At 40.3% G+C, this 17,061-nt stretch overlaps 1 protein-coding gene across 9 annotated transcripts in view; it reads right to left on the bottom strand.

The window, feature by feature from the left end:
* DLGAP1 (DLG associated protein 1) overlaps positions 1 to 17,061 on the bottom strand; it is a 770,938-nt gene that overhangs the window by 235,584 nt on the left and 518,293 nt on the right. Inside the window, exon 1 of one of the 9 annotated variants that reach the window (XM_043443650.1) lies at positions 14,127 to 14,386. The exons of 7 other annotated variants lie outside the window; for them this stretch is intronic. In XM_043443650.1, the coding sequence (XP_043299585.1) occupies positions 14,127 to 14,177 (51 nt within the window). In that variant the 5' untranslated portion in view covers positions 14,178 to 14,386. Of the gene's footprint in view, positions 1 to 14,126; positions 14,387 to 17,061 lie in introns of those variants that run through there. One more of the 9 variants, XM_043443652.1, reaches the window with a different exon arrangement.

Consider the following 17,061-nt stretch of genomic DNA (forward strand, 5'->3'; position numbering starts at 1 on the left):
TGGGAAATCCTTTGGACAGAGGAGCCTGGCGGGCTACAGTCCATGGAGTCACATAGGGTCACACATGACTTAGCGACTGAGCACAAGGTACTTGAGGATGTGGATTCATGAAAGAGAATTTGGAAAAATTCTATAATTGTATTACTTTAACTCACAATGAAAAATTGACAGCCCATTTCTTGGTTGATGACATAAAGAAAGCACTGACTGAAAGACTGAATGTATAAAAATAATATCTGCAATATCTTCAACTGATGAATTAGTTTAAAGATTAATGGGCAATTCATTATGGCAGCATTTGTAAAAAGTTAAAAGGGTGATAATGAATGACGTTTCTTTCCACGTATTTTTTAATTTAATTTTTATTTTTTATTGGAGGATAGTTGATTTACAATGTTGTGTTAGTTTCAGGTACACAAAGTGATTCTGTTATACACATACATATATCCATTCTTTTTCAGATTCATTTCCCATTTGGTTAATACAGAATGCTGAGCAGAGTTCCCTGTGCTATTATAGAAGGGCCTTGTTGATTATCTATTTTATATATGATAAGTGTGTTTATGTTAATCCCAAACTCCTAATTTTTCTCTTTTCTCCTTTCCCTTTTGGTAATCATAAGTTTATTTTCAAAGTCTGTGAGTCTATATCTGTCTTGTAATAAGTTCCTTTGTATCGTTTTTTTAGATTCTACACATAAATGGTATCATAAGATACTTGGCTTTCTCTGTGTGACTTATTTCACTTAATATGACAATCTCTAGGTCCATTCAGGTTACTGCAAATGGCATTATTTCATTCATTTTTTTTAAATGGCTGAGTAACATGCCATTGTATGTGTGTACCACATCTTCTTTATCCATTCCTCTGTCGATAGACATCCAGGTTGCTTTTGTGTCTTAGCTATTGTAAATAGCACTGTAATGAACATTGGGGTACATGTATCTTTTAGAATTATGGCTTTCTCTGGATATATATGCCCAGGAATAAGATTACTGGGTCATATGGTAGTTCTGTTTGTGGTTTTTTTAAGGAACCTCCATACTGTTCTCCATAGTGGTGTACCAATTTACATTCCCACGAACAATATAAGATTCCCTTTTCTCCACACCCTCTCTAGCATTTATTGTTTGTAGACTTTTTGCTGATGGCCGTTCTGACAGGTGTGACATGATAACCTCATTGTAGTCTTGATTTGCATTTCTCTAAGAATGAGTGACGTGGAGCATCTTTTCATGTGCTTTCTGCCCATGTGTCTTCTTTGGAGAAAAGTCTAGACCTTCTGCCCACTTTTCACTTGGGTTGTTAGTGTTTTTGACAATGAGCTGTTTGTATATTCTGGAGACAGATTAAGGAATTAATCTATGTATGTAAATATGCCAGCTCCTCAACATGTAGAATTTGATCTTCTTGAAGGCAGGGATTTTGTTTTGTCCAATTCTGTATTCTCAATGTCTGGAAGTGTGTCCAGCATTCGGTATATGAGCATTAAACGTTTTCTAAATGAATGAACACATCTATGTAATGAAGCATGTCATAACTCCTAACAAAAAAACAGGGTGGATCTCTGTACTAACAGACAAGACCCACATGGTTGGACCTTTGAGCAAGGCGGGTTTGAACTGCATGGATCCACTTATATGTGGATTCTTTTCAATAGTAAATGTTAGAGAACTACATGATTGTGATTTGTTGTTTAGTTGCTAAGTCGTGTCCAACTCTTTTGCAACCCCACGAACTATAGGCTGCCAGGCTCCTCTATCCATGGGATTTCCCAGGCAAGAATACTGGAGTGGTTGCCATTTCCTTCTCCAGGGGATCTTCCTGACCCAGGGATTGAACCAACATCTCCCGCACTGGCAGGCGGATTATTTACCACTGAGCCACCAGGGAAGCCAGATGAATCCAAAGATCTGGAACCTCAGATATGGAGGGACCACCTAGAGGGAGAGCTGACTATAAATTATATGCAAATCTTCTTCTTCGTGGAGGGTTGGTGCCCCAACCCCCACGCTGTCCAAGGGTCAACTGTATATTTTATAAAGTAGAATGGTCACATGCTGAATAGTATTTATAGTGTATACACACATACATATTCATATATTTTTGAGTTTGAATATCTGTGAGAAATATGAGAAGGAAAATGTTAAAATGATAGTAGTGGTGGTCATCTTTAGGAAGTGGTGGTGGGAGAACAGGGGCTGAAAACAGGGAAACGGGGGCTGACTTTTCACTCTGTACCATTCTGTACTGTTTGTATTTTTCCAGCATTAACCTGTATTAATCTTATTAAAATATGAATTCTGTGGGGAAAACTCCAAACCCACTTTTCTTTAAAAAAATAAAATCTGTGGAAAGACCACAAATTTATAAGCATACAGGTTTGCTTTTTAGAATTTCTGTCATCTTTACATGATCTCAATCTATAGGTTCTATTCCATCACTGGCAAAGATAATCTAAGGAACACGTTTTAACTGGAAATTGAGGAAAACTGAGTAGGAGATCATAAATTAGAATATTTTAAGAACTATTATTAAAGATATTTTGCTTTCCTATTTTTTCAGCTTGGGTTAGAATTTTATACTTAAAAAGTTAAGAAAATGCACATATAATCATATGCAAAGACCCGTATGTTCTGTATCACTCTGTGCCACTTATTTTCAATGAGATAAAACAGCTTACTTAAAGTTGAATTTCCCCATTGAGTTTAGACGAATCAGCTGTTTATCCAGCAGCACTTTGCTTAAAAATAGATGGGATGACATTTGTGGGTGCTTTTAAAAAATATCCTTTGGAGAAAGAAGCAGAACTCTAATGCCACTTTTACCATTTCCATTACATAAGAAAGGCACATTTTTTTGTTATGAGGACTTCTTGTAACTTATTCTTCTTCCTCACCCATATACTTTTAGAACAAGTAACAATCATTGGATGTATAAGGGCATCTCACCTGAATTTTATGTTTTAGTGACTGAAATTAATTTAATGGAAACCTTAAATATGGTTAGAAAGAGTTTCTTCTGATTGCATATAGAGATTTCTTTTTTTCATCCTTCTAATTATGGGCTCTCCCATCATTCTTTTATCTGCTAGTTATTGAGCGCCTGCTATGTGACAGGCACTGTGGTTACAAAAATGAACATAAAGATGATTTTGAGTGCATTTCACTTGATCGTATAGACCAATTTAATAATTGTGTATACCAACCTTCCAAAAATAAGAAGTGGTTGTTGTTACCTTAAACCTGCTGTCATATGATTCCACGGAGTCTAGGATAAGCATTAAAATAGGCTGAGCTGAAAATATACTGTCACCCCAAATTTCAAACTGAGCAGATATACAGGAGAACTCTAGTCAATTAAAGTACGAAATATTAAAATCAGTGTTCCAATCTTGGCAGCATTGCTGATGTAGTGAAGGATTAGGACACTGGGAGGAAATGAAACCAAATGCATCCTTTTCCTACCCAGAAAAATATACCTATGTTAGGATCCTATCAACCTTATTTATCTAAAAAATGTACTTTGGGAAACTGCATCTATTGGGTAATGTGAAAGAGGAAATCAGGTCCGTGTGAAGGTGGGGGTGTGTGACATCACCAGGTCACATTCTTATCCTCGGTTTTTATGGAAGTTTGCTCTGAATTCTCATACAAGTAATGGGATTAGATTCTCTTTCTTTCTTTGTCGAGCATTCCCTGACCCTGAGTGCTGTGACACAGACGGCAGGTGAATAGTATCTGGCCGCCGGGGAGGAAAGTCACTTCCACCTGCCTCCTGCTATGTGACTTGAATACCTGGCTCACTCCACTGCTGGCCCGCCACTGGCTCCCGCTCCCAGGCAGCCTGCCGCCAGAGCCATCACGGTGGGCGGTCAGGTTAAGAAGGAGAGAGGGTTCTCAGCGACCCATTCATCCCTGGCCCCTGGGAATCCACCTCTCAGAGCCAGCCTGCCAGATGCACCGTTTCATCACTCCTGTAGTTTCCTTTTCTTAGATTCTGTGAATGCTTTTAATGGTCTGGGTCACCCTCCTCACCAAGTACAGGGATTTTGTATTTTATTCTGAATAGCAAGGTATGGTTCTGAGCACCCTGTGGCATTTGATAAAAGTGATAAATACTAATGATGAACAACTAAGCAGCCTCTGAGGCTCTCGCGGTCCTGAGGCTGGCTACAGGAGAACTCAGAATGAGGGGAAAAATAAGTCAATTTTGAACACAAAGGCAAGATTTAGCCTCTCATTAGATCCAACTGCTCCATGTGAAAAAGTGTGTTAATAAAACAGCAGTGGGATTTTTGAGGGGAGAGGCATGTGTGTGTGGACTAGGTTTTCAAGATGTGTTTTCCATCTTCCCAATTTGGGGTGTTATGATATAATAGGATTTCGAAATCCAAACCTATGTTATTGTCTTTCTCCTTTTCCTTTTATGTTTAAACCTCTGCTATAATGAATTAGCTCTCCCTTCTCAGTAACTTAGAGTGTTTATTTCTTTTCTATAGAAATGAAGCACTTAGACATAGATGATATTTAAGTCTATTTCCTTTTACGGTCCCTTCAACTCGATTTGTATGTGATTTTTGACTCTGTGTGAATACATTAATTTGGCCAAGCAATGAATACTATTAATATTATATTTCATACAACAGGGCTTCCCTGTTAGCTCAAATGGTAAAGAATCTGCCTGCAATGCAGAAGACCCGGGTTCTATCCCTGGGTCGGGAAGGTCCCCTGGAGAAGGGAATGGCAACCCACTGCAGTATTCTTGCCTGGAGAATTCCATGGACAGACCATGGATTCTCAAAGAGTCAGAAATGACTGAGTGACTAACACTTTCACTTTCATCCTCTTCATAAATAAAACTTTCAAAAATTTCAAATTTTTAAAAAATCTTAAGACTTGATTTAGAATTCTGTTTTGAGAAAGCAAAATATCCCAGCTTATAAAAGTCATGTGCAAATATAATACATTTCTTCCTCTCTCTAGATTACTTGGTAATTTAGAAGAGACAATTAAAAAAAAGACCAGTACATTACTAGTTGATGACATCTAATTTCTTAGTAACTTTAAAATAATATAGATTGGGATGGAGCCATTGAGTTAAAACCACAGAGAGGAGAGAGAGAAGGTAGGAACCATATTAGAATAATAGCCAACCGTTTGTGATAAAGTTTCAGCAAGTGGGTAAAACAACTGAGTTTTCCAGAGTAACACGAGAGAGTTAAAATATTACTGGTTTACTTGAAGTCATTGAAGAAATATTTAAGAAATATTAAATATTAACTTCAATATTAACTTGAAGAAATATTAAAATGTTAGTTGGTCTTTTTTCAAGGCAATTATTTTAAAGCAGTTCATCAGTTTTAATCATGCTGGCCAGGGTCTTTGAGATGTTAAGAATCAGTCCATTGTGTGGTTTATAAACAAAAAAGACTAGAAATTCTCAGCAGTTGTAAAGCACAGAACTGGGCATGGTTGGTACACATGCTTGTATCGCCTACGATACAATCGCCCACGATTGCCTTGTACAAAAGTGTTCACATTTTACATGTTTGATGCATGAGGGAAGGACAGAATTTTACTTCTCCCCACCATCACCCAATCCGGTAGCAAGCTGCAAGTTTTTCCTGTTCACATGCATGTGTGCATGCTCAGTCACTTCAGCTGTGTCTGACTCTATGTGACCCCATGGACTGCAGTCCATCTGGCTCCTCTGTCCATGGGATTCTCCAGGCAAGAATACCGGGGTGGGTTGCCATGCCCTCCTTCAGGGGATCGTCCCGACCCAGGGATTGAAACTGTGTCTCTTGTGTCTCCTACATTGGCAGGTGTGTTCTTTAGCACTAGCGCCACCTGGGAAGCACCTTTCCTGTTCACACTAGTGAGTAAACTCTTAGAGCTTATTAACTATGCAATTTAAAGTTTACAAAATCCTTTCAAAAGATGTAGAATAAGGATAAAGTAGTTTCTAAGTTAAACTTGAGGCTTGGACATACTACTTGGGCCTTTTGAATTGCTTGCTGTGGGTAGATGCTGTAGATATTTAATCACTTGGTAATTTATTAGTAATGTATTTAATGCCTATAAGGTAACTGAATATAATTGATATAATTGAAGTACAGTTGAGCTGGCTCCCCTGGTGGCTTGGTGGTAAAGAATCCGCCTGCTAATGCAGGGTTTGATCCCTGGGTCTGGAAGATCACCTGGAGAAGGAAACGGCAACTCACTCCTATGGACAGAGGAGCCTAATAAGGCTATAGTCCATGGAGGGTGCAAAAGAGTCTGACATGACTTAGCCACTAAACAACAACATAGTTGAGTTACAATATTGTGTTAGTTTCAGGTGTAGAGCATAGTGATTCAGTATTTTTTCAGATTATACTCCATTTCCAGTTATTATAAAACGATGGGTGTAATTCCCTGTTCTATACAGCATATCCTTGTTGTTTATCTATTTTACATGTAGTAGTTTGTATCTGTTAATCCTATACCTCTAATTTATCCCTCCCTCCTTCTCTCTTCCCTTTGGTAACCACAAGTTTTATTTCTATATCTGTGAGTCTATTCATGTATGTTTATTTTACTCAAAATATGAACATGACATTTTGACTGCTGCTCTTACTTTTCATTTTTATTAAAAAGATAGTAGCAGCAATAATAAACAATAGTATTAAAATCATGCATTGAACACATTTATCTTTTTTAAAAAATTGTGAATTTTAAACAATTTTTCCTCAAATCTGAAATATAGCAAGCAGGTAAAAATCTACTTGTGGTTTTTATTATACTTGAAAATAAATCAGTGTACATTTAACATGGTATTTTGTTGTTCTCTTTGGACAGCCTATTGCGGTTAAAAAGATCATTGTAGGAGAAAGGCAAATTGGATCTGGAAGTCAAGAAAACTTGTTCTGAATTCTAGCTCAGATTTTGAGTTGTTTGAACCATACAACAGACAGCAAGGGGATTAATTAATACCTCTTTCATACAGTTCTGGTGTTATTTCTTCTTATAATTTCTCGTTTTTGAAACAATAGGGTAGAAAACCTTACTTTCTCTAGATGCTGATCCTAGAATTCATGAACTTTATGATTTTCACTACTCCATGGTAACTGCCCACTGGATACAATTAATAAATCCACCCACTCATCCATTCACATTTATTTTTTTGTTCTTAAAGCCCCCTCATATACTATTCTGTGTGTATGCTGTTTTCAGCTTTACTGAGCTAAAACTGATGTATCACATTGTGGTCATTTAAGGAGTATAACCTATTGATTTTATGCACTTACATACTATAAAATGGTGACCAGCATAGCTTTCAGTACGGTGAAAGCTTGTCACATCACTTAAACACCATTTTTTGAAAATTTTTGCACTGAGAATGTTTAAAATCTACCCTCTTAGCAACCATTCATATTTATTGAGGGCTTCCTATATGCCAGGCACTATGGGAGCAGAAGATGCAAGTATTAATAGACTTATTTGCCCCCAGGGATCTCAATCTTTATTGGAGAGAAAGGTGGAATTAGTGGGGGGAGGGAAGCAAGAAGCACTCAAGTGTGGTTGCAATGAAGTGAAGGCATTGCTGGAAAATACATACTAGAGAGTGCAATGACCACAGAAGCTGCTTCAAGGAGGTCATTCTTGACCTGACACTTGGATGGTGGTCCAGACTGCCAGCTGGGCACGGGGAGAAGAAGAGGGTGTTACGGGAGAGGAAACAGCATAAGTGGACGCATGGCCTTGAGGAAAGGCAGTGTGTTCTACCGGAAGCACCAGATTACGGACAATACATGGAGAGTTGAGAACTTCACTGCAGACCGAGCCTGTCCGGGTGGGGCCCCTCTGGAGATGTAACTGGAGGCACCGGATCCCCTGCTACTGCTCTCGACTTGGTTTAAAGCGCAGCAGGTCTTTTTCAAAATGCCTTTTTTGGACTGCCGTTTAGTATCAGTAAAGGGCGCTGAGAATCAGTAAAGGGCGCTGAGAACAACAGAAAATGGGTCCTTTTGTTTCTGTGGATCTGTTCCAAGTCCACATTTCTTCCCCCTTCTCAGGGAACTCCCGCAACCATCCGTGCTTTCTTCTGAACCGAACACTCCTTGCTGAGCACGGTATTCCACCCTCTGCTCCGCACCCTCCCCGCCCACCACATCCCACCCTCGACCACCACTCACCACCTCCATCTCCACAAGACCTCTCTTCTGGGTATGCCTAAAATCCCCACCCGGCCGACACCCTTCCACCTTCTTCTCCTGGCCCTCCTTTAACACAGGCACTGCAGCATCTCCGGCCACATTTCAGGCGCACAGCTAATACTCAGAGGGTCTCCCCACCTCCCTCAGCATGCAGCAGTCTCTGCAATACCCCCTTTCTTTACTGGAGTCGTCTTTCATTTCCCGAAGTATCACCACTGTATTAGTTTCCTGTGGCTGCTGTATCAAATGACACACACTCGGTGGCTTCAAACAGCTCACATTTCTTCTCTGACACTTCCGGAGGTCAGAAGTCCACACTGATTTACTTGGCTAAAATCAAGCTATCAGCAGCCCTGAGCTCCCTCTGGAAGTCCTAGGCAAAGGGTCCATGTCCTTGTCTCACCCACCTTCCCTCCACTTCAAAACCAACAGCCCAGCATCTTTAAATCTCTGTTTCAGTGGTCACGTGGCCTTCCTCTGCGGTCAAGTCTCTATCTGTTTCCCTCTTACAAGGACCCTTGTAAGTTCCCTTGAGGGGAATGGAGTCCTCTCATTATTATCATGCATTATTATCCATTATTCCAGGGTAATCTTCCCATCCCAAGATCCTTAGCATAGTTGCACCTGCAAAGTCACATTTGCCATCAACAGTCACATTCACAATTTTCTAGGGTGAGGGTGGACTATATTCAGGGCCATTTTTCCATATACACCCTCCACCCTGCCCTAACCACCGACACGACCAACGTGGGAGAGGACTTACTCTGTGCCAGGAAGACATTTTATGAGCTGGGCACCATTATTATCTATTTAACAGAATAGGAAACTGAAGCACAGAAAAGTCAAATGACATCTCAAGTCCACATAGATAGAGAAATAGTAGAAAGAGCCTCAAACTGAGCTCCATCAGTCTTGAAAGCCTCTGCCCCTCACATGACAATGTATTATTGTCCCTTCACTTTTGGGACCGTGTGTGTCTGTATGTTGGTTTGGATTCCCAGGACCCTGAAGACAATCACAGCAGACACAAAATGGATCATTGCCCAGAAGTTGTATACGCCCCTTCTCGAGTTGCACTTCTAGCGACTTCTCCCGCAGAGAGCAGCGCTGATGAAGTGGGTGGGTGGTAAAAGCAGCAGTCTGCTGCCCCTTGAAAGGCCAGTGGAAGCCCCCTAAGTAGTCTGATGTCAAGCCATGACTGATGAACGTTGAGATATAACTGGGCTCAGGCAAAAGCGCTGTGGAAAGAGTAATCACAGAGCAGGACCAGGAGAAAAATTTGTGTTGAAAAGGACAATGGAAATGCAGCAGAAATGTGAGACCCAGTGACTCTCACCATGGAGAGAGCAAGAAAGGCAGAAAACTCCAGCCAGCACTAAAGCTGGAGAAGAAAGAATACAGCACAAAGGAAGGTACTTTCAGGTTAACAATGATGGAAAAATACACTCGGGATGGACCAGGGGAGGTTAGGAAGCAAATGAACAGGCAGGCAGTGAAAAAGCAAGGGTTTTTCTACCATTTGCCATTCATTTTCTGTTTCTGGACATTTATTAGATTTTCTCTGAAAACTTGACTCCTTTATTTCAAGAATCTTTACCTATCACTTAAGCCACAGATTCCCAGTCACATTATCATCATCCACTACAGCTTAATTACAATTGTTGTACGGTTTTTTGCTTACCACTGTTTATTCTTTATCTTTCCCTATTGTTATGATTAACTTACTTGATGGGCAACTTTTTTGAGGATTTGCCTCAAATATGCTCTGTGAGTGATATATTCTCTGAATCCTTACTTAAGTGCTAATGTCTTCTCTTGTTGTTGTGGTTTAGTTGCTCAGTTGTATCTGGTTTCTTTTTCAACCCTTTGGACTGTAGCCCACCAGTCTCCTCTGTCCATGGGATTTTCTGGGCAAGAATATTGGAATGGTTTGCCATTTCCTTCTCCAGGTAGCTATTCATTTTTTTTTTTTTTAAATTTTTTTATTAGTTGGAGGCTAATTACTTCACAACATTTCAGTGGGTTTTCATTTTTAAGACTAAATTTTATTTCCCCTACTCTAAGGCAGCAAGGGGCCATGTGGTGGATAGAAAGAGCTGGCTCCAGGAGTCAAACAGACTGGAGGGGACCATTCATTAGCATTAGTGTTACTCAGGGCAACTTGAGCCTCAGTTCTCCTGTTTACAAAATGGGAATAAGAACGTGAAGATTAAAGAATGCATATGAAAGGCACTGGCAGAATACTTTGCAGGAATGAGTAACAAAGAATCCTTGCTTTCAGTTTCTATAACCTCATCAGAACAAAAGTTAATGAAGTCATTCAGGAGGCCAAGTTTCCATTCATGCATTCGGATAGAATTTCCTTTGGGCTTGTTTGTGGCCACGACTATGAATAAGAGACCAGATATCTACCATCATGGAATTGATCGGCTAGTGGAATAGTCAACTCTATGTAAGACATGAAAAGGAAATAACAGATAGGTGAGAATTATGGAGAGATATTGGACTCAACTATGGACAGTCACAGAGGACTTCCTGGAGGAAGAGACATCTCAGCCAAGACTAAAAGGTTGAAAAGGGCTAAGTACAGAAGAGAGGAGTTTGGGGTGAGTGGATACAAGAGATAAAATAGGAAGAAGCTCATGGAAAGGCCCTGAGAAGGAGAGAACGGAACCCAGGAGAAAATGAAAAGTACATCAGTGTGTCTGAAATGCAGAGTGGACATAGGGAGTGTTGAGAAGTTAGGCTGTGGAGGAAAAAGGTTCCCCTTTATGTCACACCCTGTAAGTCATGGTAAGAAGTCTGGACTCTACCATTGGGAGTATGGAGGACCCATTGAAGGATTTAGTAAGTAAAAGATTTACTGATTCTATTTGTATTTTAGAAATGTCATTTGGACTCTAGTACATAGAATGAATTGGATTAAAGGAAACCTAGAGGCTGGAAGACCACATAGGAGTTATTTATACTAATCTAGGAGAGAAACTATGGTGATTCAATGGGGCAGCAGCTGATGAAGGGATGAAGAGAATTGAATAGAAATAGAATCTATTAGACTTGGTGATATTCCCACCCCTTCATTCATCCATCTGACTAACTCTTAGGAGTCTACCTTAAGTGATATGAGGGGAGGTAGAGGGGAAAGTGAAGGTTTTCCCCTCTCTTTCTGGGTTGGAAAAAAGGGGTGGACAGTTGTCCCATTTATAAGAGTAGGAAATGCAGGTTAAGGAGGCCAGTTTTATTTTATTTTTTATTTATTTTTTTTTTTAGGAGGCCAGTTTTAGAGATGCTCTTTCGCGCTTACCTTTGTGGCTTCTTCCCAGGTGGCTCAATGGTAAAGAATCTGCCTGTCAATGCAGGAGTCGCAGGTTCTATCCCTGGGTTGAGAACATCCCTGGAGCAGGAAATGGCCACCCATTCCAGTATTCTTGCCTGGAGAATGCCATGGACAGAGGAGCCTGGTGGGCTACAGTCCACAGGATCACAAAGAGCTGGACATGACTGATCATGCACACATGCACACACCTTACTTTCGTAATGCAGATGGTCTGCCAGTGTGTGTGCATCAATGAGGTAACCTTAGTGATATTAACCAAGTCTAGCGATATTCCAGTTCTCTCTCATCTTTGCTCCTCCTCCACTTAATTCTGATTGTCCCCAAGAATGGGCTTCACGTGTATTTGGGAACAAATCTGTCTGCCGCCTTCTGCTCAAGCCTCCTTGCCATGTGCCAGGAACTTGTTAGGATGGTGGGCCATCTGTGACCGTGCTGCTGCCTCAGTTACCACTGTCCTCAGCGGACGGCTGCCCTGTGGTCTGTGCTGTGTGTGTGGTGGGGGGTGGGGGGTGGGGCGCGAAGGCACAGTTGCTGCTTTCTCTAGATTTTCTCCATTAATTAACTAACCCAGGGAGTTAATGTGTGAGTCTGTAGGTAACACCCGCCTTCATCTGGCATCACTCAGAGTGCCTGAAAGGACTAGGAACTTTGCATTTCACGTTGAAGGGTGAGTGGTAAACATTGTAGACAAAAAGAATCATGAAGAGGATGCTGGTCAAAAACCTTGCATTTGAAATCATCAGGTTGGCTTTAGGTAGTAGTACTGGATAAAAAGTCACGCTGGTATCAAAGTTTTCTTACTGTACAAATGACAGAAAATAGACAGCCACTTTGTGGTTATCAAAGTTTTCTAGGTTGTTTCTTCCAACTTTCCAAAGGACACAATGCAACTCATAGGCTCTGGACTGATGATGCTGGGGAGAAGGGAACTAGCAGGGGGGAAACACCATAAATAAAGAAACAATAAAAGTGCAGGGGACAGTCAAGGATGGTCTGGAGTGATGAGGTATGAGAGAGAAATTGGGGAAAGAGGGAAAGAAAATGAACACCTCCCAAACCCCAAAGAGCCCGCCATATTTGACCTTCCAACCGAGTCCCGCACGCAGAGAAGAGCCGTGAAATTGAACATATTTTAAAACCTTGAAGTATGACTAGGTAACATATGTTCTTGAAAATGAGCTGTGGTAGACTCAAATGCTACACTCCTACTTCTCATAGGTTTACTAAAGTAGAGGTTTTTTTTCCAGAGAAATGTCTAAAATTTGTAGGTGGAACAAGGGGGACATGTAAATGGAACTCAGTCTTTAGTAGTGGCTGGTCCTTGTCTGTATACTTAGCACCCATTTACACTTCTAGGAAAAACAGATACTGCGAACAATTTAGAGGATGGGGAGAAGAAAAATTCTTCCTTTTCTATAAGAGCCTGATTGCAATGTTTAAAGATTTCCGCGAAACAAAAATATCTGGTGGCACAGCTCGTTTCCCACGCAGAAAAACAAAATGGGAAGGTCAGGTAGGAAGAAGAGAACCATTTCCTTTCCATGTCTCCAAAATTTCCCACATACTTGGCTGTTTTGAATAGATCTTCTGAAATATCTTTTGAGGTCACCTACTTTGAGAGAATAGAGGCTCTGGTTTTCAGGTGACACAGCAGTGAGCCCAGAAAACAGAAATCACGTTTTTCATTTTTGTCGTTCTTAAGAGAAAAGAAAAGATGGTAATTTCTTCCCCATCTTGCTAAGCTTTTGCTAGTCTCAGGGATTTGTGCTCCGATCTGCCTAAAATAAAAATCCTTGTGTTAAACCCTGAGAAGCTAGATCACAAAAAAGAAAACCCAACCTAGTAATTGTTTTATCACTTTCAGTTTTTAAGATAGAGTAGCTAAGGTAGCCATGAAAATCTCACAGGGATCTGATGGTTTTTTATCCCCTGAACTTCATGGGACAAACAAGTACATTTTCCACACGAACAGAAATCCTTGCAGTTCCGGTAAATCAAGAAAGTAATAAGGAAAATGCACATTACCGGCAGGCTGCTGTTTTAAAAACACAATCTCACCAAATAAAACTCACCTAAACCGGAGCTGTGGAATAATTTTAGCAATTGAAAATTACTACCTTCTCTAGGATAACATGTACTTAGAAATGAAATGACTCATAAACCAACATGATGTATGTATTCTGCTTTCCTTAGAGCATATTCAACGTTAATTTACAACACATCACGCTAAATACATTCAGTCACCAGGGCTGCAATCATTTTATCTGTCTTTTGCTGTATCTACCTACACGGCTCTTTAGCTAAATTCACTTTGCACTAGAGATGATAACACTATTATTACACAGATGCTGTTCTTACTAAAAAGCTAGATTTCTCCCTCAGCCCCTCCAGTACCATAAGCAACCAAATCAAAGGAAAAGGTACGCTGGGGGGTACTCTGTATTAAACTGCTCATCCCAAATTCACAGACATTGTGACACATGAAGGTAACTCCAGCACGTTAAAAGAAACATTATGGATTTTAGCACGGGAGCAAACACAGAGACTATTTATCCTGTTTTCCATAGCCCAGAATTGCCCTTAGCTTACCTTATTAGCTGAAATGCCAAACAGAATGTCTTTATGGAAAAGCAAGTTCATTATTCATCTCAGCTTTGATTAGGTCTAAAGCAGCAGAGAACATTTAGCTTCTCCCTGTGATTTGCCGATGCAAAGTGGGTGAGTAAGGCAGTAAACACAGAACTTGGGAGGTGGGGAGTGGATGGCTCACAACTCCAGACTCAAAACTTTGCATTTTCATTCATATGAAGATACTTAATGAAATCAGATCTTATCACCAGAGAAGAACACTGAAGTGACTTCTTAGCGGAGATGTTTTTTTAAGCCCATGCACTTTGGCAGAGCAGTTGCAATTATCATGACCTGCCTGTTCACTGTCCCAACAAAATTACCTTGCTGTCCATCTTTAGCTTGGTGGAATCTGGGGCTATTGATTCACTTTGCAGTACGTCAGTGGATTATATATATTTTTTGTCAAGGAGAAATCTATGTGGGGGACTGATCTCTGCAATTTTCTTTAAAAAAACAAAACAAAACAAAACTTGCTTGTCTGACCCATGATGGAAATATAGATGCATTTCACAATTTTGATGTTAGGTGTACAGATACACACAACATTGTCTTGGATGCAATGACAGAGATATTAGGGGTCCAGGAGTAAACCATCAATAGACATCTGTCCTTAGGACATAAAATTCTCTTTTAGGGAAAAGTCCTATTCCTTAACAATTCATTAATTTTCTTCAAATGAATTAAACATCTTTTAGAAAGCACTGGGCAAATACTTTTTATTTTCTAAAAAATGACTTCTGTAGAAAACATCCCAGAAGAACCTTATTTAGTGTAAGTGTTCCATTTCCAGCTGGGCAGAGGAGCTGTTGCAGCTTCCCCTTTCAAGTGTTTTGCTTCACAGAACTTGAGCAGTCTCATCTATTAAAATCCAGCTTTACCAAGTAAAACGTGCAACCACAACAGTGAGACAAGTCCTGGGTAATCAATAGATAAGGAGAGCGTTACTGAGCAAAGCAATGTCAGCCTTAAAGACTTTTTAGACCTTTCTTGACTTCGTCACCACACAAAATCAAGCCTCCATTCTCCTCTCCTGAATAAATGAGAGCATGGCTGCTTCTAATGAGAGATGGTAAAGAAAAAGCAATAATGACAGATTTGCAAAATGTTAAACACAGAGTTACTGAATGACTCAGCAATTCTGCTCTTAGGTGTATACTTGAGAGAAATGAAAACACGTGTTCACACAGAAAGCTGTACACAGATGTTCACAGCATCATTGCTGACAAGAGCCTCAAAACGGAAACAGTTTTAATCCATCAGTTGATGAATGGATATAAAAATGTGATAGAGCCATACAGTGGAATGTTATTTTAGTATTAAAAACAAAGTATTGGCACATGCTATAACATGGATGAATCCTGAAAACAGTTTGCTGATTCAAAGAAGCTGGTCACAGAAGATCACATAGTATATGATCCCATTTATAAGAAACTTCCAGAAGAGGCAGAATTTATAGACAGAAAGTAGCTCAGTGGTTGCCCTGGGCTTGGGGGCAGTATACTAGCAAGGGGATACAAATAGGCACCGGGTCTCTTACTGGGGTGCTGAAAATGTTCTTCTATTAGGTGGTGGTGATGTTTACACAACTCTGTGAATATACTAGAGCCACTCAGTTGTATATTTTAAATAGGTGTATTTTATTTTTGCAAATACTATCTCAAACTATTTAGGTTTGCAAATGCTATCTCAACATATATGCTGAGTGCCAAAGAATTGATGCTTTCAAATTGTGGTGCTGGAGAAGACTCCTGAGAGTCCCTTGGAAGAAAGTGCCGGGGAAATACCAATAACTTCAGACATGCAGATGACACCACCCTTATGGCAGAAAACAAAAAGGAACTAAAGAGCCTCTTGATGAAAGTGAAAGAGGAGAGTGAAAAAACTGGCTTAAAACTCAACATTCAAAAAACAAAGATCATGGCATCTGGTCCCATCACTTCATGGCAAATCAATGGGGAAACAATGGAAACAGTGACAGACTTTATTTTTTTGGGCTCCAAAATCACTGCAGATGGTGACTGCAGCCATGAAATTAAAAGATGCTTGCTCCTTGGAAGAAAAGCTATGACCAACCTAGACAGCATATTAAAAAGCAGAGACATTACTTTGCCAACAAAGGTCTGTCTAGTCAAAGCTATGGTTTTTCCAGCAGTCATGGATGGATGTAAGAGTTGGACCGTAAAGAAAGCTGAGCACCGAAGAATTAATGCTTTTGAACTGTGGTGTTGGAGAAGACTCTTGAGAGTCCCTTGGACTAAAAGGAGATCAAACCAGTCCATCCTAAAGGAAATCAGTCCTGAATATTCACTGGAATAACTGATGCTGAAGCTGAAGTTCCAGTTCTTTGGCCACCTGTTGCAAAGAACTGACTCATTTGAAAAGACCCTGATGCTAGGAAAGATAGAAGGCAGGAGGAGAAGGGGATGACAGATGATGAGATGGTGGCATGGCATCACTGACGCGATGGACATAAGTTTGAGCAAGCTCCAGGAGCTGAAGTACAGGAAAGCCTGGCATGCTGCAGTCTGTGGGGTCACAAAGAACTGGATAGGACTGAGCAACTGAACTGAACTGGACAGGACAGCAAGGAGATCAAGCCAGTCAATCCTAAAGGAAATCAACTCTGAATATTCATTGGATGACTATTCATTCATCACTCTTTCTCATTATCTAATCAAAAACAAGTCTCCCCCTGATGCAAAAGCTGAATCTCCAATACTTTGGTCACCTGATGTGAGGAGCCGACTCTTGAAAAAGACCTTGATGCTGGGAAAGATTGAAGGCAGGAGGAAATGAGGGTGGCAGAAGATGAGATGGTTAGATAGCATCACCAACTCAATGGGCATGAATTTGGGCAAACTCCAGGAGATAGTGAAGGACAGGGGAGCCTGGC

Source organism: Cervus canadensis, chromosome 23, assembly GCF_019320065.1.
Source record: "Cervus canadensis isolate Bull #8, Minnesota chromosome 23, ASM1932006v1, whole genome shotgun sequence".
NCBI lineage: Eukaryota > Metazoa > Chordata > Mammalia > Artiodactyla > Cervidae > Cervus > Cervus canadensis.